Source organism: Salarias fasciatus, chromosome 10 (assembly GCF_902148845.1).
Source record: "Salarias fasciatus chromosome 10, fSalaFa1.1, whole genome shotgun sequence".
Classification (NCBI taxonomy): domain Eukaryota; kingdom Metazoa; phylum Chordata; class Actinopteri; order Blenniiformes; family Blenniidae; genus Salarias; species Salarias fasciatus.
Window position 1 is genome coordinate 751435 of NC_043754.1, and position 23764 is coordinate 775198.

General features: G+C 50.2%; 1 protein-coding gene across 1 annotated transcript in view; it reads right to left on the reverse strand.

The window, feature by feature from the left end:
• Positions 1-12124: 12124 nt before the first annotated feature.
• LOC115395649 (extensin-like) overlaps positions 12125-23764 on the reverse strand; it is an 85897-nt gene continuing 74257 nt past the window's right edge. The window contains exons 2-5 of the mRNA XM_030101279.1: positions 20458-20526; positions 17403-17550; positions 16916-17325; positions 12125-12266 (exon numbers count right to left, since the gene is read on the reverse strand). Coding sequence (XP_029957139.1) covers positions 12125-12266; positions 16916-17325; positions 17403-17550; positions 20458-20526 — 769 coding nt within the window. The remainder of the gene's footprint in view (positions 12267-16915; positions 17326-17402; positions 17551-20457; positions 20527-23764) is intronic.

The window sequence follows — 23764 nt, forward strand, 5'->3', positions numbered from 1 at the left end:
CTTGTGAACCACTAGCGGTAGCTCGCTAGCTAGCGTTAGCATCCATGCCCTCCCTCCAGCTTGTTGAGGTGTTTCCATGGCGACTGGTCTCTCGTAGACCCCGTCCTGCTGCTCCTCCGGACAGTCGCTCCCAGCAGGACTGCAGACCTGCTGCTGGTGGTCTCCGGTTGTGTCCACGTCCGTCTCGCTTCACGTCAGTGTTCAGGCGCGTTGGACGCTCTGCAGAGTGACGGCCGCATCGGAATCCCTCCTCGTCAAAACGAACGGACATGGACTTCTCCTCCGGTCGATGGGGTTCAGTCTCTCGTGGTCCGCCGGGACCAGTTTGGGTTCAGAGTCCGTCTCAGGGACGTTGAGAGACGAGCTGCTCGGAGCGCCGTGGTTCCTCCTTCACTTCAGATTCAGTCAAGTCGTCTGGATGTCTGCAGCTCAGAGCTTCTCCTGACGAGGAGCTTGATACTCACTTCTTTTTTCTGTTCTTGCAGCAAGTTGACAAGTTTGACATTTTCAAGCAGAGTGTTTCTATTTTCTTATTGTCTCATTAAAAAGCAGAATAAATGTCAGTTCTGACGACGTGACGCCGGCGTGGAGCAAACGGGATTTATTTACAGGCTGTTAATTTACTCTTCTCACCAGACCTCGTTTGTCCAGAATGTTTCGCCTGATTAGAGTCGCTGTCGGCCCGCGAACTGGAGCCGCATGAAACAAGACCTCCACCCATCAGCCACAACATTATGACCACAGCCGAAGACAGGAACTCCCAGAAGCTCTGATTTAATGACTGCTGTCGGGAGACGTCATGCAGCAGGCGAACAATTTGAAGACAGATAGAAAACTCTGAGTAGCCCTGTTTACAACAATCTTCCTGGTAATCAGATTGCGAGGTTAATCAGATTGTAAAAGTCTCATCTAAACACCTAAGTGGATCTGATTCACTCAGATCAGATTAAACTAAACTATTGAATCTATCCTGATTGATAAACTGCTTGATGCCTCATAAAGACGACTGAACACAGCAGGTTGTGTTTTATGGGAGGATTCTGGGTTCTGCGAAGGAAAGTCCAAACCAGCAGAAGTTCTTTAAACGTCTCCATGGTGGACTGCCGGAGGACGGGCCGCCACCGGAGGACGGGCCGCCACCGGAGGACGGGCCGCCACCGGAGGACGGGCCGCCACCGGAGGACGGGCCAGCGGCGTCACGGAGCAGTTTGAGCAGATATCCAGCAGAAGTCCAGGCGTCGCAGGAGCCTCCAGGAGGATGTAAAAGGAAAAAGCAACAAGCCGTCATTCTGTGTTGAACAACAATCCAGGTTGATTTCTCAGCTTTCAGAAATGTTGAGAAGTTCTGAGCAGAACGGAGGGAAAACAGGAAGTGATGCTGTGAGAAGAGAAGAGTGAAGAGAGCAGAGGGGATGATGGGATTCATTCAGCGTCGGGACTCCTCAGATGTGCTTTTGTTCCTAAACGGCAGCAGCTTCTCCTGAGACGGTGTCGCGCTGGCTTTTCGCTCTCGTGTTTTCGGCAGATGCCTGGCGGCGGTTTGCTGCTACTCGCCGGTGAAACGACCTCCGGAGGCCTGCAGGTGCAGCGGCCGAGTCGAAACATCTGAACGCAGGACGCCTCTCACGGCGGCGGCGGCGGCGGCGGCCGCTGGGTTCAGGCCCGTTTCCAGAAATGAAGCCGCTCTGGAGGATCTCACCGCTGTGGTTCACACTCTGATCCATCCTCTCATCCTTCTCTCGGTTCTCTGCTCGTTCGGCTGATTGTTCGTCATTTCTTCCACCGTGAATGAAGGGCAAAGTCTGTTTTTCAGCAGACTGATTAATAGCTCCTGTCAACATGAAACCTTTTTCAAGGTTTAAAATGATTTCTCTAACTACTGATTCTCTGGATTTCCACACCACCCTCCTAATACTGTTTTGTTTCCTCAATTAAGCTCCATCTCTACATTTCAGCCTGAAACAGTTTGATTTTCCTGAGGTCAGAGTTTTGCCTGCGAACGGCCACATTTGGGAAAATTAGAGCGTTTGGAAAACAATTACTTGTGCAGCGGAGCAGAGAGCGGAGCCGCTCTGTGGACAGAAATGTGAAGCCGTTCTCGCCGGCGCCTCCTGGCGAACACGTCGACCTCCGCTCTCCGGCCACCGCCCGCCTCGGGGCTGTTTTTCCTGACGCGCAGAAGCAGAGAGTTTGGAGGCGCTTTGACTCGTGGTCGTCTCTCTTCGTCGCAGTTTCCTTCCTGCAGCCGTGTTTCTGCACAGCAGCCGTTCGGGGGACGGTTTTGCAATATTTATGCATCTTAACTGGAAGAGGCGGCTCGGCGGTTTGCAGGAGACAAAGAGGCGAGGAGGTGCGCAGCGGCGTCTTCCTGCCCTGCGGGGGGCGCTGCTCTGTCTGAGCCGGAGTGAGAGCTCCATCAGGGGGAGAGCTGCAGGTGTGATTCCCTGGAAGTGTTGATTGGCGGAGTGTTTGCGTCCTGCCGGTGTGGACAGAGGTCTGCGCCGGTCCAACCCCCCCGAGTCTGGATCTGCAGTCCTGCGGCGAGCGATTAGCTCAGCGGCAGCTCGGCTCCGCCTGTCGCGCTGTTAGCTCCAGGCCGATCCTCGGGGCCACATGGGCGACATTGGCCTTCAGGCACTGGAGAAAAAGCTCTTTTTTTAAACGACCTCCTCACAGGAAGCCGAGCTCATCAGAACCAGCAGGTCGTTTCTCCTGCAGAAGAAGAAATGATTTCACTGCAGAGGTTTGACTGTGAAGGTCGGCTTCACCACGGAGACCTCCAGCTCTGCGGGGGTCCAGAAGGGTTGACTGAGTGGCGGATGGGGTTCGGTCGTCTCTCAGTAGGGAGGTTGCAGGTTTGATTCCCGGTCTCCACATGTAAAATGCTGCTGGAAAAGCACTATTTCAATGAAAATCATGAAGGATTTAACTGAACCAGGAAGCTGGTTCCACACATTTCTCCATATAAAACCAGAAACTCAGCGTTCAGATCTGCAGCTGAGACATCTTTATCATTTTCCCCCAAATAAAACTTTATCTGGAGCCACGAAACATTTAACGACATTTAGTGTTGCTATATCTGCAATGAAGACCTCTTTTATTCAATTCATGAAGTGCTCCACGTCAGACGTTGTCTTGAATTCAAGCTCTTTAATCCTTTTTAATTGTTTTAGTAGTTTTAACCAATTTTACCTTCTTTTTTTTAAAGCTGTTTGTCAATTATTTTGACTCATTTCTGTCGCAGTTTTAGCCTGTTTATTTAAATCTGTTCATTTTCCATGTGAGCAGTTTTGGTGTATTTAGTCGTTTTGACCATTTCAGCTCATTATATCTTGTTTAGTGGATTTAGTGACTTTAGCTGTTTTTAATGTATTTTCGCCTTTTCAGTTCCGACACAGAGAAGCTGAAGGAGGTCAGTCAGGTCGCCTCAGACCGACGCCGGTTTCAGTCGGTTCATGTTTTCTCTGCTCCTCTCCTCAGTGTTTCTCACCGCCGTGCTCTCTCATGTTATGTTTGCATGCAGCTGTGTGTGTGTGTGTGTGTGTGTGTGTGTGTGTGTGTGTGTGTGTGTGTGTGTGTGTGTGTGTGTGTGTGTGTAAAAATAGAGGAAAATAGAGGAGCCCTGCAGCCACTGTGTTCACCCTCCTGCTGCTCTGCTCCTCTTCTCTGTAGAGATGGACTGATGGGTTTTTTAGGGCCGATACTGATTATTGGTAATCAAGGAGGCCAATAACCAATATTCACAGCTGGTGTGTATTTGCAGTAAAATTACAAATATTGGTGTCAAAATTTTGAATCGTCCAAAGACTCACGGGCTTCCATAGCTGCTTCCTGTTTGTGTTTTCAGGCTAACTGCAGAGTTTTCAGAGTTTTTCTTTATTGTTTGTCTTTTTCTGAGTGAGGGAAATATCTGCCTGTTAGTATTGAAATAATTAGTTTGTGTTTTGGATTTCGTCAGTGAAATTTTGCTCATTTTAATTTGTTCTGACAAGTTTGGCGACTGTTGTGCTAACTGTTAGCATGTCAATGCGTTTTCTCATACAAGTTAGCATGAAGCTAGCGGGACTATTTTCATAATACATGTTGTGATTTGCTGGTTTTTACGGCGTCTCGTGCGTGTGGGAAACAGAATTCAGCCTTTAATGATTAATCTGCCGGTCAGGAGACAAATCTCTTCTCTCCACAGCTTCTTTCACTGATGAAGCTTCTCCTCTCCTCTCTGTGCTCATACATCTATGGTTCTATGCGCATGTATCTCATGGCTGTGCAGGCGCTGTGCATGCAGTTCTCACTGCTGATTGGCTGTTCGCAATGCTGGCTCTGAGTGTGGGTGGGACGATGCTGGGGGCAGAGAAGCAAAATAATCCTGTTTCACATTGATCTGTTATCGACTGTCGGTTTAAAAAAAGGCCGATATGCGTCAAAATGATCGGTTGATCTCCAGTTCTCTGAAGATCCTTCTCTGGATCTGCATGTGGTTTCATTTCTTGGGTGTCTTGAATCATCTTTTCAAACTTTCCTTGGTTCAGCCTCTTCAAAGGAGGAAATCTGAACTGTGGAGTTTTTGATGTGGGGATGAAATGAATGACTTGCTGGGACCTTTCTGCAGTGTGTGTGTGTTGACCTGCAGTGTGTGTGTTGACCTGCAGTGTGTGTGTTGACCTGCAGTGTGTGTGGGGACCTGCAGTGTGTGTGTTGACCTGCAGTGTGTGTGTTGACCCGCAGTGTGTGTGTGGACACCTGCAGTGTGTGTGTTGACCCGCAGTGTGTGTGTGGACACCTGCAGTGTGTGTGTGTTGACCTGCAGTGTGTGTGTTGACCCGCAGTGTGTGTGTGGGGACCTGCAGTGTGTGTGTTGACCTGCAGTGTGTGTGTGGACACCTGCAGTGTGTGTGTGGGGACCTGCAATGTGTGTGTGGGGACCTGCACTGTGTGTGTTGACCCGCAGTGTGTGTGTGGACACCTGCAGTGTGTGTGTGTTGACCCGCAGTGTGTGTGTTGACCTGCAGTGTGTGTGTTGACCTGCAGTGTGTGTGTTGACCTGCAGTGTGTGTGTTGACCCACAGTGTGTGTGTGAGGACCTGCAGTGTGTGTGGGGACCTGCAGTGTGTGTGGGGACCTGCAGTGTGTGTGTTGACCTGCAGTGTGTGTGGGGACCTGCAGTGTGTGTGTTGACCCGCAGTGTGTGTGTGGGGACCTGCAGTGTGTGTGTTGACCTGCAGTGTGTGTGTGAGGACCTGCAGTGTGTGTGGGGACCTGCAGTGTGTGTGTTGACCTGCAGTGTGTGTGTGGACCTGCAGTGTGTGTGTTGACCTGCAGTGTGTGTGTTGACCTGCAGTGTGTGTGGGGACCTGCAGTGTGTGTGTTGACCCGCAGTGTGTGTGTGGGGACCTGCAGTGTGTGTGTTGACCTGCAGTGTGTGTGAGGACCTGCAGTGTGTGTGAGGACCTGCAGTGTGTGTGGGGACCTGCAGTGTGTGTGTTGACCTGCAGTGTGTGTGTTGACCTGCAGTGTGTGTGTTGACCCGCAGTGTGTGTGTGAGGACCTGCAGTGTGTGTGTTGACCTGCAGTGTGTGTGTTGACCTGCAGTGTGTCAGGATGCATTGGTGTTGATGCATCAGGTGTTTCAGATCGGCCTCTGACTCAGATCTGGCTGAAGCGATTCGCGGTGAGACGACGGATTCTGTGAAGCGTTGCTGTTCTTGTCGGACAGTCGGCGTCACGGTGAGGCTGCTGAGGCGCCACTCGTGAGCAGATCTGCGGCGGTTCGTCACGTCGTCGTGAGTTTGGAGGTGACTTTGGGAAAAACAGCAGGATTGCTGTGATTCTGCTGTTGTGGTGATTTTCCAGGCGTCAGAGTAAAATGTGTTCCAGGTGTTTCTCAAACTGAGCCGCTGGTCTCCTCACAGCTCTCAAACACGTCTCAAACTCACCACTGACCAAACATTACCTGATATTCATAAATTTAACAGCCAGCAAACTCTCTTTCTTCGACTGTCTAATTTCCTGAAGGTTTCACAATAAAAGCATTGTGACGACTCACCGCTAAAATCAATCATCAGAGTGTGAAACAGGACAAAGTGGAGCGTAAACACATGAAAAAGGATTTTCCAGAGAAACCTGACTGTTTTCTTCTTCATTCGAAAGCTAACAACTCTTAAACGAAGCCGCTCCGTTAGACTGTAACTGTCTCCGGCTTCATTTGGAGATTTTTAATAGCATTTGAAGCCACACGTTGACTTCATCCTCTGTGGAGCAGCAGGCTCTGCATGCTGCTCGCCTCCCGTCGGCGCCGCCGTGACCCACATGGAAGGCTGGCGTCGCCGCTCTCCGTCAGCCCGATAACGACCCGGTCAGGTGTCTCCGGCTCTGCGGCGGCAGGGCGGGCCGGCGCTCGCCTGAGCTCTGCAGGCGGCTCCGTGGCCATTATTTGTCCTGAAAAATGTCCTCGCGGCCCGGCGGCGTGCTGACGACGGGGTTGCATCACGCTGTTTTCGTCATTAATTTCACATCGAGGAGGGCTGAGACGTTTTCATCCAGAAAACATGCTGTTTGGGACAAAAAGTTCCTGTTCTCATCGAGTGTTTCATCACTCGCCGTACGGATTCATCCACTTTTACTGTCGTCCACCATCAACAGCACGGTCCTCCAGTTACACTCTGTGATAAATCATGTGAAAAGCAGCATGGGAAATCAGCAGATCGTTAATTTTTAAGATAAATCTGAGCAGAGAACAACTGGTAAGAACAGAAAATAATATAATAATGTTTATATCATCTTTAAAAAAAAACAATATTTACTCTGAAATAAAAAGTAGAAATAAACATTTAAAACATGTAGATAAAAAAAAAAACCCTGTGAAATGTAATGTGTCCAAACGAAGTTCAATTTATTTCCAGATGGTTTTAGAATAACATCTCAATCAATCAATCAATTTATTTTTGTATAGCCCAGTATCACAACAACAGCTGCCTCAGAGGCTTCATGATGTTACATTGGTTGGTAAAAATAAAAACAGTGAATAAGCATAAGGTAATATGTTAATATTATATGTTAACATCTCTCATCCAGTCTGATATAAATGTCTTTGGTGGCGATTCTAAAGCTCACTGATTGTGAGAGTTTGATTTTGTTCAGCGGACAAAAAGGAGCCGTTGATTCCCTTCAGACTTGAGTTCTGCTTTTAGAACCACTGAGAAAATCCTGACTGCAGATTTAAGGTCTTGAGTTTGGGTCCAAACTGCAGATCGGCAGTCAGAAAGCCTGAATGTGTTTAGAATATCTAAACCTAAAGCAGCTTCAGTGAAAAAGCTCTGATAAAAGGTCTACAGCGACGGCTTTAACTCCTGACGTTCAGCTGCTGCACACGTTTCAACATAAATCACACTGAGGCACCAAGAAACAGGAAATCATCAGAAAATGTCCGTTCTGAGTACACAGCTGTTGTTTTTTCATATCAGGAGTAATCCTCCACTGATCTATTAGAGAACGGTTCGATAAGAAAAGCTTCACTTTAAAGGAGCCTTTCAGAAACGAGCCGTCCGGCTGGACTAATGATATCAGAGGATGTTTCCCCCAGAGGCATTGATCAGACCGTCCTCCTCTGGCCTGAGTGTGGTCTGCAGCTCGTCTCATCCCCGCCTCAGCCTTATTTACAGCCTTCAGAGCTGCATCAGTCAATATTAGGAGGTGTCATATTGTCCTGACCCTCCGAAGACGGAAATGTGTTTCTTCCAGCGCCACAGAATAATGATGCTGCTGCACGGAGCTGATTATCATAAGAATGCAGCCGCTGTTTCTTTTAATCTCACAACAATGCCGCCAAACTATTAGATATGGAAGATATAATCAGCTTTTATGAGCATGACTCATTTTTCTAAAGACTTGGGAAATTAATGGAGGTGAAAGATGAAATCCAGAGGCGTGCAATCAGGCCCAAACCCCTCCTGGTAATCTGGTCCTAAAATGTTTGAGATACATTTGTGTGTGTTATTTGGGTCTGTGTCTTTTAGCTGAGTTATTATATTAGTGTGATTATGCCTTCACTGGTAAACCAACTCCTGCAGGGTTTGGAGGGAAAGATTAGAAGTTAAAGATCTGAAATGTTTAATGAGGTGGATTCAAACAAGTCGCAGCTTCCTTCAAGCTTTCTGATCAATGAATCTGTGAATTAATTCCAGGACGAGCCCGTCGTCAGAGACTCTCTGTGACGTTAGCAGCGTCTGAGAGAGATGTTGTAATGTTACGTTTCTGGAAACCATCAATAAATGGATGGAGGAACAGGAAGAGCTCTCTTAACAGAAAGAAACCTGAAGCAGAGGTGGAGAATATCTGCCTCCACCAATTTCATCTCGGAACAGGATGTTTAAAATAATTGCTAACAGCTAACGCAGCAGGTTAAATCTTGAGGTCCTCATTGTATTTTCTTTAATATTCCAGATCAATGAAGTCAGTTTGCCAGTTTGTGTGATTTTGCACATCGGCTGATCGTCAGTCCTCCATCTTGCTTTTTCCAGTTCGAGATCAGACGTGGTGACGTGGATCGTTCAGCAGCTCTTCTTTTACATCCCAGCTCCTCGGATCAGCGTGAGAGTTTTTCTCTCCTCGTTCCAGGAAGCAGTTTGCAGCACGTCTTGCTTTGACACAGCCTTTCCCGGCTAAACCAACAGCTATTATCAAGAGAATCCAATAGTCTGGGTCCCAGCTCGGGCCTCGTAATTCAGGAGCATTTCCATGGTAAATTCTATCTTTAAATGTCACCCAGAACAAATCTATTAAGGCATCTGAGAGGGGTCGAGAGGCGGGGGTCCGCCTTAATGTCAGGAAGCATCTTTCCACCGATGACGAAGCCACACAGGAAATGAATATCTCACATTACTGCAAACAGGAGGGATGGAGGAGCGCTGAGTCATCGATGAATAACGTCACGTCCCTGTTATTGATGAACCCAGAGGCTTTTCTTCTTCTTCATGTTTGGAAACATCTTGAGTCATTCAGAGAAACTCTGATGCTCCTTTAAAAAGCCTGAAAACAAAGATGGCCGCTCCGCCTTCCTCTGTGAAACAGACATCCTTTAAAACTGAACAGCGAAACAAACACCACCTTCTCTGAGTTTATAGTTATTATTATTACTATTAACCAGTTCAGCTGATGGTTTGTAACTCCTCAAGAAAACGTGTCTCTGAACAAGCAGGCTCATGTTTTAAGAGTTTAAAAGAACGAAGAACGCCTCAGCGTTCAGCTGCTTCACATGCTAACGTGCTAACATGCTAACATTACACTGCACTTCTCAAACAGATTACCAGGAACTAAAGAGGACACACTCTTTTGTGTTCACTGCCGACAGTGCTAGTTTGTCTGGATGTTAGTTATGAGGAGGAAAATTAGAAAACAGTCAAATGTTACGTTAAAAACACTGAATGATAAAAAAAAAAAAAACAGCTAGCAAGACTCAAACAGCAGCCATGCCGTCTGAAGTACTGAAGCTAAACCTAAATTTGACAAAATGGCACAAATGTTAATGCAATTCCTGAAATATTCAAATGCTCGAGTGTTTAAGGCACTTTAGAAATGTTGTATTTTTCTCCTTCTGAAGGCTGAGTGTATTTTGTGGCTGCAGCTGCCTGTTGAAACCTCTGAAGCCAGCGACGAGCTGATGGCAGCGTCCTCTGATCAAATCAACGAGCTTTTTGTCCATCTGATTAAAAAGAACCTGGCAGTCCTTCGGTTCGGTGCATTCCTGCTGTGGACTCGACATTGGAGTGAGAGAGGACAGCCTCGCTCATAATGGAACTTCTTACAACTCTCCTATGGAACGTACTTCATGAAGGAACGGCTCATTCTGCGGGTTATTTTTTCAGCCTCACAGCTTGGTATGCAAAGCTCTTTCAAAGCTTTAGCGCTGATTCTCTTCTCCACGGCGTTTCAGCTGCGGTTCAACATTGTTAACAAACTAACTTCTCTGAAAGCGAGGATGACTCTGAAAGCTCAGCGCCGTCACCACTCCAGTCCTCTGTGTGTTTCCTGCCTCCACACAGGGAAATGAAAAGACAGAAGAAACGTCCCTGGAAATTCAAAAGCTGTGACGGGTGTCAACATGGCTGCCGACAGGAAGTGACATGCAACGCTTCCATCAAGGTCTCCTGGTGACCTCATGGTGACATTGTGTTGACCTCCTGTTTACTTCCTCCTGACTTCTTGTTGACTTCCTGTTAACCTCCTGCTTACTTCCTGTTTACTTCCTGTTGACCCCCTTGCTGACTTCCTGTTGACCTCCCGCTGACCTCCTGCTCACTTCTTGTTTACTTCCTGTTTGCTTCCTGCTGACTTCCTGCTGACCTCCTGCTGACCTCCGTGGCATTGGGGAAGTGTTTCTGGGATGTTGATGTTTTCCAGAGCGACAGAAAAAGCGCAGCAGCCGAGGAATTATCTGTTGACTGAAACATGATCCCGAACATTGACGGAGGCGCCCGTCAGCCTCGTCTGACACGCCGCACTTCCTCCTCGCCGTACGGCCCATTAGGCATCTGACACATTTCCTCATTAACACGGCGTCGCTCCCTTTGAGGCGCTCCCTCCACGCTGTGAACGAAGCGCTACGCCGCCAGGAGGAGGAGAGACGTGTCTCTATATACCTGAACAGGAGGAGGAGAGACGTGTCTCTATATACCTGAGCAGGAGGACATCGTTCATCACGTCACAGGAGCGAGCGGCGCCGCGCCGTCGTCACACTTTCCCGTCAGACACATGGAGCGTGGAATCAGATTTGGCAGGGAGGAGGTCAAAAACATACATTTATGCACAGAAGATGGAGTCTGGAGCCTCTGTGGTGTAAAGCGGCCCTGGAATAGATGGAGGAGGAAATGAAATGCTCGTGAGGAGGACCGGCTGGACGTCATGGACGCTGACTTTTGTGGGACGAGGAGAGTCAACGGCCCAGTTCACCGTTACATTTTCAGTCGGGCAGAGACGTTACGCTGGAGACAAAGAGACCTGTGCACGTTTAACACAAATGGCCGTGGCGTTTCCTCGGACAGTGTGTGTCAGAAGTGAGCTGCTTTCATGTGGCGTCTGCCCACGGCGGCGGACGGCGGCGTTTGCTGAGCTGAACAGAGCTCGGGTCATTACTCTGCGCCGTGGCGGCTGGCCGCCTCGTTACAGTCGCTTCACACTAAACGCACAGTCCGAACGGCGGATCGCACCTTTGAAGGTGATCTCAGGGGCGTCGTCTGCAATCAGAGCCTCCGGCTGCTGGAAGCGGCGGCGCAGACGAGGAAGCGAATCCAGTAGAAACACGTCGTGTTTGTTCGCCTTTAATTCGTGTTTTAATGTCACTTCTGCTGCTGCTGCTCCGCTACAGGACGGCAGCGCTGTGAGAAGCAGTGCAGCAGAGTTTCACTGAAGACACGTCTGTTGAAATATCTGAGACGTCTCTGACTGCTGCTCCAGACTGTCCTCCATCAAAATATTAAAACAGGACGTGACAGCTCCGGATGCATTAGCATCGACCTCGTTCTGTTTGCCGGAGACGATTAAAGTGGAGCCGGAATCAGCCTGAAGAGGGAGCAGCAGGTGTCGGAGAGACGGAGCCGGTGGGGACGGAGCCGGTGGGGACGGAGCCGGTGGAGACGGAGCCGGTGGGGACGGAGCCGGTGGAGACGGAGCCGGTGGGGACGGAGCCGGTGGAGACGGAGCCGGTGGAGACGGAGCCGGTGGGGACGGAGCCGGTGGAGACGGAGCCGGTGGAGACGGAGCCGGTGGAGACGGAGACAGTGGAGACGTCCTCCTCGTCTCTCAGTTTGAGCTGAGCGAGCGGCGCATGGCGGCGTTTCCTCAGCAGGTCAGGGAGGATGTCTCTCTGTCTGCAGACGAAGCTTCAGTCTCTAGAATTCAGCTTCAGATACTTGAACTCGCCGCCAAACCGCCGCCGCCCAGGAATCATCCTGGACTGAGCCGACGCCAGCGGACAGCTGCTGGAGTCGAGTGTGTGGGAGGAGCCCAGAGTGCCTGCTTCAGGCAGAACATGCAGTCTCCCGCTGGGAGGAAAGAGCAGTGGCCACGGCCGCCGCCGTCGCCGCCGGCAGCATAAAGAACACGTGTCGAGCAGAAACTGAGCAGGTTGGAGTCACAGAGCGGCGGTGGGCGGCGGCAGGCGGCGGCAGGCGGCGGCGGTGGGCGGCGGCGGGCGGCGGCTATCGTCTCTGAACGCCAGACGTCTGCTTCCTCTCAGCACGAGGAGCCGCCAGACTCGGCGCCGCTTCCTGCAGCTGAAAGGCAGGAGGACGTCTGGCAGGTGGACACGAAAGACTGAGTGGACATAAAAAGTGCAGCTCTGGAGCTCGACTGTCTCACTGCTGCTTTTTAATACGTCCCGCTGGCAGAGAGACGGACAGGAGGGACATGGACGGATCAGCTGCTGGGAGGAGGGACTGCCAGCGTCAGGCCAACAGGACAGCTGAGAGACAGACAGGGACAGGACGGCTGGACACAGGAGGAGGCTGGGAGGCGGACGGAGACAGGAGGGCAGTGAGAGACAGAGACAGACCCAGGCGGAGACAGTGAGGCTGTGAAGTACTGAGAACAGCAGCTTCTCCTGCTGGAGCCTCTGCAGTCTTTGTCTTCCTGTCATGTCTCGTCCAGCAGAGTCCACAGGAGACGGACTCCCACTGCTTCTGTCTGTCCAGCAGAGTCCACAGGAGACGGACTCCCACTGCTTCTGTCTGTCCAGCAGAGTCCACAGGAGACGGACTCCCACTGCTTCTGTCTGTCCAGCAGAGTCCACAGGAGACGGACTCCCACTGCTTCTGTCTGTCCAGCAGAGTCCACAGGAGACGGACTCCCACTGCTTCTGTCTGTCCAGCAGAGTCCACAGGAGACGGACTCCCACTGCTTCTGTCTGTCCAGCAGAGTCCACAGGTCCAGACGGCCGCCGGCTGGAGGCCCGGGCAGCCCGGTCAGCCCGGTCAGCTCGCTCTGCGCTCCGGGGACGGAGAAGAAACATCAGAGCCGCCGAATGAAAGTCAGACTGGAGGAAAACTGAAGCTTTTCTCTCATAAAAACAGGGTTTTTACGACGCTGTCTCTGTCAGACTGTTTGAAAAGGTGTAACTCAGCCAGACGCTGCCGTTATGGAGACATTTACCAGCTGGCTCCACAGCGCTTTTATTTATGGACTTCATTATAAAGCTGGAGCTCATCTCAGGTCTTCTAATCTGCTGCTCCTCCGTTTCACACAAAGTTCCCCCGATATCTCTGGCATCGCGTTCAAATCACCAGAAGAACAAAAAAAACCCACAAACTGTCAAAACAGCTGAAAACATGACTGAAAACAGCTAAAGTCAGAAAACTTAATCAGCAGCAGCTTAGTTTAAACTAGGGATGTGCCAATTTACGATATAATCGCGATTTACGATATTGGACAGCCGAGATTATCATATCACGTCATTTACAAGATATCGTCTGTTTCATCTGGAGACAAGCCCGTTACCGAAACAGCTACTGATCTTACCCAAGGTCTCAAAGCCTCTGCAGCAAAATGTACTGCAAACCACCACAAAAGTCCCAGATCCATAGAAAACCACTAAAGTAAGTAATTTTATGCCAGGATGATTAAAACGAGGCATTAACGCGTTCGGCCCGACAGACACTGTACCGCCCCCCTCAGCGCACCTCCCGACACAAAACGCAACAGAACCAGAGATCCGTGTGCTCCATCCCAACGTACTGGGCCTCGCGTGAAACTAGAAAAGCTGCTCTTTAAGAGACACCAGGCAGAATCTTCTCTGAGCCGACCGCCTCCCGTCAGCGGCAAAACAAACCCAAAACCCATCTTTACATTTCACAGCCAGCGCCTCAGATTGCACGTTTCTCTCACACTTCTTCGCCAAATCTCAAAGCTATTCACACCAAACACAACATGTTTTATTTCCTTACCGTTCTGTGGTCATTTTCCATCTATCCACGCTCTCCTCTGACCAAAACTAACTTCATAATCCTCTGCAGTAGTGACAGCGCGTCACGCGCCTGAATGTTATTGTCGCCATCTTGTGGGCTTGTCGTTAATCTTGGGAGTTTAAATGAAGTTCGCGTCTGGTGAGCGTTCATACGATATGATACACGTGACTGAGGCATCATCCAGCTGGGAGACATCTTTTAGCATAACCGCACGAGCGCCGCCGCCATCTTGGTTCTAAGAGACGCAGCAGTGCGCACCGCAGAGCGAGACACACGCGACACACACAATCAGTGATTGTTTCTGTGATATTTGGCAATTTTTTATTCTGAAACGTGCACATTTATCTTCATTGTGCGTTTCTACAGCTTATTGCACATTGTTTTTGTTTTTTTCTTCATGTGTTTACATGTTGCAAAGGGGATTTTTTTTGTTTTCCCTGTCATATAATTGGCTATTTTTGTATTGATTTTATTATTATAAATATATTTCAGTTGGAAACTAAATGCTATGGCTCAGTCATTTATTAAAAAAAGTATTTTATACTGTGCACAATACTGTGCAAAATTATAAGTTTCTGCACAAAAACTGTGCAGAAATGTATGATATAGTGGCTAAATGTCAGAGCCAAAGGCTGCATTGCATACAGATTCCTGTAGTGGAAATTAAAAGTATTTTAAAGTCAGATTCCTTTCAAATAACTTATAAACCTACTTATTATAGTTTGGCATACGTTGGTCTCCAAATGGCCAAATGAAGGGTTCTCCTGGTTCTATCCAAACTAAACACTATAAAATCTGTGTGCTTTATGCTGATCTCATAAAAACCTGGTCCAGTTGTAGTCCAGGAGCTGCTGAATGCAGTCAGCGGCAGCTTTATGGCTGCTTCATTGTTATCATGGTGTTTTTCAGTATGGAATCTGGAAAAAAAAAATAGGCAAGGGTAAAAGTTTAATTTTTTCCCTCTACTTTATCAAAATGTGCTCAGGCATGTTAAAATGCACAGTGTTGTTGACAGATGTTGATGGATTTCAGTGTTTTTGAGCATTTTCAATAGTATTAAAAGCAACGCGCCAAATATCGTGATAATATCATGAATCGTGATATTTTGGGCCACCAATATCGTGATATCAAATTTTCATATCGGCACATGCCTAGTTTAAACCCTTAAAAACTGTGAGGAGAAAACAGTCCTTGTTTTGTATTAAAAGAAAAAAAAATTGAATGGAGAAACAGGATGTGTTAAGGGGGCAAAATGATTTTTAAAAATTCTTAGAATAACTTTTATGGATCCAAAACAGCTGAAAATGGCGATAAAGGGAGAAACCAACTAAATCTGCTGCAATCTGTGTCGTGATGAAACTTTCTGAATGAACAGTGTTTGACTGGACGTGATTTACTGAACTTAAGGCGTTTCCTCTGTTTAAAAGGTGAAAGATGTTTTTTCTGTGCTGTAAAGCCTTGACGGCGTCTGTTCGGCTGCAGAAGTGTGTGATCTCTGAGCGGAGGACAGTCGGAGTTTTAGTCTGCTGATAAAACCTGAGCCGAGTCGTTTAAGGAAGCCGAATGTTTCAGGAGGAACTGGCTTTCTAATGAGCAACGACCTGAAGAAACACATTTGCTCCGCCAGACTCTGTGATTACGGCTGGAATCAGAATCGGCGGCGGCGGCCTGGCGGCGCGTGGCGCCTCCACGAGGAGGTAATGAAAGCCTCTTTACACCTGGGCGGCGCGTGGCGTGTCGGGTCTGCTGTTCGCTTTCAGAGCCGCTCCGTTAAAACAGCGTCGGCGCAGCGATCAGGGGTCGGCCGGCGAGCAGAAACAGCCAGAGCTGCTCTCTGATAGGCTGGACGAAGAGAGAGGGAGGTGCTTGTGGAGGTCTTAGTTTAGTGAGATCAACCAAGCTGTGGATGTGCGCCATGGCCTTGTGGCGGTATGAGTTCAGCCAGTGGCGGTGGGGGGGCTGCACGCCCAGCGCCTCCCGTCCTCGGGCGCCTCCCGTCCTCCGGCGCCTCCCGTCCTCCAGCGCCTCCCGTCCTCCAGGCCCCTCCCGTCCTCCGGCCCCTCCCGTCCTCCGGCGCCTCCCGTCCTCCGGCGCCTCCCGTCCTCCGGCGCCTCCCGTCCTCCAGCGCCTCCCGTCCTCCGGCCCCTCCCGTCCTCCGGCGCCTCCCGTCCTCCGGCGCCTCCCGTCCTCCGGCCCCTCCCGTCCTCCGGCGCCTCCCGTCCTCCGGTGCAGACTGCAGACTCCTGCTGCCCTCTTGGTGAAATTGACTCTTGATTCGTAACGAGCAGTCGCACATTAAAGCGCTAATCGGGGCTAATGGCAGCTAATTCGGGCCCCGCGGGGAATCCGGCATCAAGCAGCATCAGATGTTCTGCCGGGCCGGGACGGAAGGGACGACATCAAAGACTCTGGGAAGTTGTAATTGTTTGATATGATCTGCCTCCGACTTAAAGGATCAGGACTGGCCGTGACGGTGAGACGATCCACCGCGGGACCGCGGGTCCCGGCCGCCCTGCCGGGGCAGCGCAGGCTAATCCACTGTACTCAGATTACAGTAGCGGAGTAATTACTTGATTAAAGTTCAGTAGATCCAGCATGAATAAAATATCGCCGGAGGGAAACGTGAGTCCGCCCGCCTCCGGAGCGCTGCTCTCCTGTGGAAACGCAGATTGAAGAGACATTTAGCATCACAGTCGTCTGGTGAGAATAAACCTTATCAATCCAAACATGAGCTGATGTGAGATCAAGCAGCGGGATGGTGAAGGTTTCACAGCAGGAGGCTGCCTGAACGTTCTGCTGGTTTTTCTGGGATTTTCCTCCTCCCGTCTCACTTCTCTTCTTGATTTGGTGGGTTTGAGCCTGTTCTCTATTTTCCACCCATTTCTTCATGCATCATCCAGCCGTTCTCCAATGCTGCAGTTTCAGCCCTGAAAACATGTATTTAAGGTGAACTCGTCTCTGACTGGATGGAGGCCTCCGTCAGGGGGATGGGGGCCTCCGTCGGGGGGATGGGGGCCTCCGTCAGGGGGATGGGGCCCTCCGTCAGGGGGATGGGGGCCTCCGTCGGGGGGATGGGGGCCTCCGTCAGGGGGATGGGGCCCTCCGTCGGGGGGATGGGGGCCTCCGTCGGGGGGATGGGGGCCTCCGTCAGGGGGATAGGGGCCTCCGTCGGGGGGATGGGGGCCTCCGTCAGGGGGATGGGGCCCTCCGTCAGGGGGATGGGGGCCTCCGTCGGGGGGATGGGGGCCTCCGTCGGGGGGATGGGGCCCTCCGTCGGGGGGATGGGGCCCTCCGTCGGGGGGATGGGGGCCTCCGTCGGGGGGATGGGGGCCTCCGTGGGGGGGATGGGGGCCTCCGTCAGGGGGATGGGGGCCTCCGTCAGGGGGATGAGGGATGGGGGCCTCCGTGGGGGGGATGGGGGCCTCCGTCAGGGGGATGGGGGATGGGGGCCTCCGTCGGGGGGAAGAAGGCCTCCGTCGGGGGGATGGGGGCCTCCGTCGGGGGGAAGAAGGCCTCCGTCGGGGGGATGGAGGCCTCCGTCAGGGGGATGAGGGCCTCCGTCAGGGGGATGGGGGCCTCCGTCGGGGGGATGGAGCGACTGAGTCTCACAGAAGAAACCAGATTTACTGTCACTTTCTGGTAAAATAACCCAGAAAAAGGAAAAAGAAAGAGGTGAATTTGCATCGTAGGAGACAGATGATGTGTTTCGTGAAGGAGGGTCGTCTGAACGCTGAAGCCCAGTCTGGGTCCAGACCGGGCAGCAGTGGTCTTCCTCCGCTGTCCCGGCTGTCCCGGCTGTCCCGGCTGTCCCGGCTGTCCCGGCTGTCCCGGTCTCCACGAGGCGTGGTCAGGACTCCATGACGCACGTCGGCGTTGTGTCCCAGAGTTTAAACTCTGCTGTTAAAAAGTGGGTCGTCTCCCCAAATGTGAAGAGGCTGAACGACGTAACGAAGACAAAATGAAGAGCAGCAGTCAAGGTCGCGGCTCTTTATAAAGAATATGACACGCCGTAAAGCCAGCGGATCACACCCGGGGGACAAACAAATCTGCTGCTGCCGATGCTAACAGGTAGGAAGTTAACGGTCCGGCGCACGCCGCCTCCCGCTCCCCTGAACGCCGCCTGATTCTGCCGCTGAGAGGCAGAACTGGTGAGACGTTATTCCTCCCGGTGGAGCTCGCTCGGAGAACAAGCGCCGGCCATTAATATGTAGCATTAGCCGAATGGACTCATCCTTCATGTTAAAGGCTCATATTATTTCTTGACTGGCTAATAAGTTAGCCTGACATTTATTCTGTGCATTAATCACCTGCTGCGGATGTTCCGCCGGCTTTAACCTTGGCGGGCGGAGAACAGAGGAAACTCTTCTGTCGTTTGTCCGACGGGACAGCGGTGTCCTCACGGCGCCTTCGGGGCGGAGCTTCTGGAGCGGCTGCAGGTCGGACCTGACGCTCGATTCTTTGGTTCTTTTTAGATGAATCAGCAGAACAGGAAGGTTCCCACAGTCACAGGAGAGCGACGGAGTCCAGCTTCAACCTCCTGCTCCGCCCGTCTCTTCAGCATTCTGATTGGCCGGGAACTGTGATGGACGTTTACTCCGAGTTACTTTTACGCCGATTTCCTGCATCTTTTTTTAAAGTAGACTCGTCCTCAGGAACAGAACACACTTCAGCTGACATTTTGTTTTCAAATCCAGTCCAATGATTTCTACCCCTGAAGTGTTTGAGGGAGTGTCCTATCAGGGGTCAAAGGTCAGGTTCTTGTAGTTTTTGTCTGTGGTCCGGCCTGGACACTTCAGCTGTCCTTCACACACACACACACACCCTGTTCGAGTCCCTCTCAGACCCCACAGGCTGGTCTGTGGAAGCCTGGATTGATGAGTTCTTGACATTTTTGCTGAAAAACATGAAGCGTGGTCAGAGGCTGCAGCGACAGTGAAACGTCAGTGTTTAAAATAACTTCACTGAGTGTCTGTCCTGCTCTGCCAGTCTCAAATACCCGTCTCTCATGCGCTCTGCCTCGGATATACCTGAAACCGGTAAGCTCAAAGCAAATTTGTGCAGCGGCGGCGGCGGCGGCGGCGGGCCTTTATAGTGCTTCTGTGGAGTGGAGGTATAAGGAATCAAAGCGGGAAACATGCCTGTCATCATTTAACCTTTCATCTGCACGTTCGCTTGACTGACTGCAGACGACGCTCGGCCCGATCCCGTCATGAGCAGCTCCTAACTCCCAGCAGGCTCTGCTGGTCTTTATTTATGGCTCTGATCCCCTTAATTCAAGCAGTGACGCACACTCCTCTGAATTCCGCCGTGTGAACTCTGGAGGATGTGTTGTGACTAAAAGCGAACGCTGCTGAGAAAACTCACTGACAGGAACGTGGAAAGTTCTGATAGTCGGACCAGCGTTCTCCGTGCTGCTGGGTCGAGGCGGTGACCGTCTGTAAATGTTCCCGGTCACATGACCCATCATCCCTCCTCCTCAATGTTCTTCCCCTTCATACTCATGGTGCTGATTAAACATGCAGGTTGTGATTTAAACGTCCTTTTATTGCTGTAATGATGGAAGTTTTCCTCCAGCAGACAAAACCCATCACAGAAATGTCTGGCGGTGTTAAAGAAAAGCAGAGTTGTCTCCTCACACACATCCAGAGTCGGTATCATGGGTCTACACTCACACTCCGCTGCACAGCCGTTCCTTCACACCGAGGAGGAACATTTGGTTTTTGCCTGAGAACGGATCACGATCCGTCTGATCAGTATAACTGGAAGGCCTGCAGCAGTGAGAGCTGTGTTTGGCTCTTCATGCTGCTGGAAACTGTCACACCTGCTTCACTGGTTTAAAACGTCACTTTTCTTGGTGTCATTTAGCTCAAAATGTTGGTTCGACGATGATTTATTTGCAGTGAAACTCCTGCATTAAGACAGCAGGACGCCGAGACACCGAGCAGCCCACTGGAGATGCTTTTCACTTCCTAAATGCTGCAGTTCGTTACTCTTTCATTAAAGCAGCAGTCGCCGCCGCATGTGACGCTAATTTCACCCAGACTGAAATATTCCTGCTCATTGGGAAGCAAACGTCTGCAAACTCCAAACCCGAACCGGACTCCAGGACTCAGCCGGTGGAAAAAAGGGAGGTTCAGATAAAAGGTTCTGGTTTCTGAAGTTTGGATCAGGTCCAGATGGAAAAACCTCCAGACTACAGCGGAGAGTTTCAACTTTAATATTTAAAATGTGATAAAAGGATTGGCTTCACGATTCAATACTTTTGAAGGACAGTGTATCTGGACTCCACATCTGTAAATTAGGGTTATATTCTGGTTATTTTCAGTCAGATTATCGTCATGTTTGACGGAAAATGTCCCAAACAGCACTGACTTCCTGTCTCTGGGAGTTTTGTACATTAATTATAACTTTTAAACTTAAAACACGACTTGAACTTTGAGTCCAGATATTTAGTTCCAGCCTACAGTATATCGCGATGGGCTTCCTGTTGGACCGAAGAGCAGACCGATGGTCCCGGGACCGTCCTGAGGACGCCAGGGGTGGGGACATGGGCGTGGCCAGGGGCGGAGCCAGGCTGAGGCAGGAACAGGAAGTTAGTCTTTAAACGCTAAAGGAGCAGCAGAGTGAGATGTCCTCCCGCAGAGCGTCTTTGATGGCGAGCCGGAAGGGTCAAGCTGCTGGACGGCGTAGAGACAGAGACGAGACACTCCTCCGGTCCCGGGTTCGGGTTTTATTCACTGAGATGAAGAGAGAAGCAGCGGGGAACGTCAGACGGCTGAAAGAGAGCGGTCACATGACCCGGAGGGCGGCGCCGCTTCTCGCTCTTTCTTCTTCTTTTGTTGCTGGTGATTGTTTTCTCCAGTGTTTTACAGAAAAACAGGCTCATTAAAGCGAAGCAGAGCAAAATCCACCTCATTAGGAAATGATTGCGTTTGATGGTCGCTGGTCATTAAAGCTGTTTTTCACTGAGAGAAGTCAGAAATAGTGAAATAGATGTTTGCTTTTCCTCCATTGATCTGGACAGTTGTCTCTCTCTCTCTCCTCCATCCCTCCATCTCCGTCTCCTCTCCGTCTCTCAGCCTCGTTTTTCGCAGCTGTTGAAGCAAATTTCAACAGATTCAACACAATCAGTCCACATCTCTCTCCTCAAGGTGTTTCTGTTGTTTTTAAAACTTCTGCCTTCTCTGTAAACGTGGCCTCGTCGACTCGCGGTCGTTCTCACTTCCTCCTCCTGTTCAGGGTTTTTCTGGAGGCCGGCCTGCTCCGCCGTGCCAGGATGAGGATTTGTTGAAATGGCGTTAGCTTAGCGTCGCAGATCAATGAGCGGATCTGCTTCGCTCCTCACTATTTGAAATCTGTCGGCGCTCGGTTCTGGTGCTCGGCTCCTCGTTGCTCCCCCTCAGCGGGGCAGAACCTGTACCGGGAGCTCTCTGTAGCGCCTCCACCCGCCCCTCCGGCGTTTCTTCGGAGGAGCTTCGACATCTGCTGCTTTACTCGATTGTCTGAACGCGTAACTCGGAGCGCTGTGCCGCTATAGAGACATATGGCGCAGATGTGATCAGCGCGAACGGCGTTTACTCAACTGAGTTAATGTCAGCAAAGAACAGACGGAAAAAATTAAAAGCGCTCGTTCGGTGCACATGATTAAACATGCAGCGATGGATGCGTGCGCAGGAACGCCGCCGCTCTGATCGCCGTCTCGCCGCTGCAGATCGCAGGAGTTCCTAAACTGCTGGCAGAGGCTTTGCTGGAATCACAGCGTCTCTAATCAGAATAAACACTTTCAGAACACGGCAGGTTATGTAATCCTGATCCGTGCGACCCGGCGGCGCCGGCGGCAGAATTCACCGGAGGCCTCGCCGTAACGGTAGAATCCGATCGCTCTTGATTCCTGTCTAATCACACTGTAATTATGCAGAGGAGCTGCGATTGTGAGCATGATAATGCTTTTACCTGCGACGGCTTCCCCGCTGATGAGGAGACGCAGCAGAAGGTGGGAGGTTTGTTTTGCTTTTCTTCCTCCCTCCAACACATTTCAGTCTTCAGTAGATGCTGCTCCTGCCGTCTGCCTCCGTTCAGTGGATTTGATTTCTCAGTCAGGCCGAAGCCCAATTTCCATCAGAACGCAGCTCGTCTTCTCATTTCAGCTCAAAAAAATCCAGCATGGTGAAAAAATCACGGCTGCAGAAATCAGTTATTTGTTCTGCTGTTTTCTTCCATTGTACTGTTAATTTTTTTCCCGTTCTGCTCCAGGAAACGACGGATCTATCAGCTGTAGATCTGACGGCTGTTCTCTCATTGAAAACTGCACCTGTTCACCTCTCAACACTGGTTTCTGCTTTTCGGATGAAGTTCCTCTTCTCGCCGTTCTCCGTTCTGCCTCTAGGGGTCAGTGTTACAGTCCTCTGTCCAAAGTGAAGCGGTGTCGGATGTCGAACCGCAGCAGGAATCAGCTCCTATTGGTCAGCTGGAACCAGACACCTGTTCAGGTGCTGGAGCTGAAATCCGAGCTCTGAGGCCTGAGCTTTAGGCCACGCCCCCTCTGCCACAGGCCACGCCCCCTCTGGGTGTGTCTCCCAGCCTGAAGGCTGCAGGTGGAGCAGGTGGAGGTGACGGGAGTCTGAGGTTCTGAACCCCAGCAGTGTGTGGAGAAGGAGCCTCTGGAAGGTTCCGGTGAGACGTCAGTCCTCCGCCGTTCTTCAGGCCTGCATCGACTTCCTGTGACTTCAGGTCAAAGGTCATGCAGTCAATGCAATGTGAGTGAAAATACACAGTGAAGAATGTGGTTCATGTCAAGAAAGTTTAAAGCTGAAAAGTAGTTTTTGATTGTTGTGATTTCACTTTAACTAAAAGCTGATCGTGTTTCTACGGTAAAATCCTTCTTTAGCAGAGCTTTCAGATATTTCCACGTTTCGGTTTTTAAATTTGTCTTCAAGATAAATTCTCTAATAGATTAAAAACCTAATTTTGGATGATATTGATTATTTGTACTTGATGAACCTTTTCCTGAAGACTTTGTATTTTAGCATTTTCAACTATTTAGCCATGACCACTTTCAAAATAAAAGACAGAGAAGGACTGTTGGTCATTAGATCCTCTAATTAAGAGGAGTCTCAAAAACTCTGACGTATCAAAACAGATGAGGCTTTCTGATCATGTCATACTTTCTGCTGGTCGTCCCTTTATTGAACTTAAACTAGTTGTGGTGTGATTTTATTCATTGAATTAAAAAAAAACAAAAAAAAAAACAGTGAATTGATCCGCTGCTACAGATTTAACTTTAGTCAAATTTTTCCCGCTGAATATTTAATGTCCTGATAAAACAGAAGCTTGCAGAGTATCTGGAGCCGTTTGTTCTCATTACAATTCTGTAAAATGATTGAAAACGCTGATCTTCGTGCCGCTGAGTGGAGTTTATGGGACAGGATGCACACACTGTTTGGAGAAAGAACAATGTTCAGTCCATGATCATCAAGTCACTTTTTCCCATAAACTTGAAAATAACAAAGTGGAGAGAGGATCAGAAACCGGAAGTCCAGACGAGCAGGAGCGGGTTTCAAACTAACGCTCTCAAAGATCCACCAAACGCCGGAGGATCCGGGTCCTTACCCGCTCTGTGTGAACACCTGAAAGATCGACTCAGACATCAGGACCTTGTTTGGCTTCAGGGTTGTTTTGCTATGTTTTGTGTTTTTGTGACAGTGTTGATTCAACACAGAATATGTGCGTTCTTGTTCCCATTGGTCCAGACTGATCAGGACTGACCGATGGTCTCTGTTCCACACAGATCCTCATTTTCTCAGCTGCTGTCA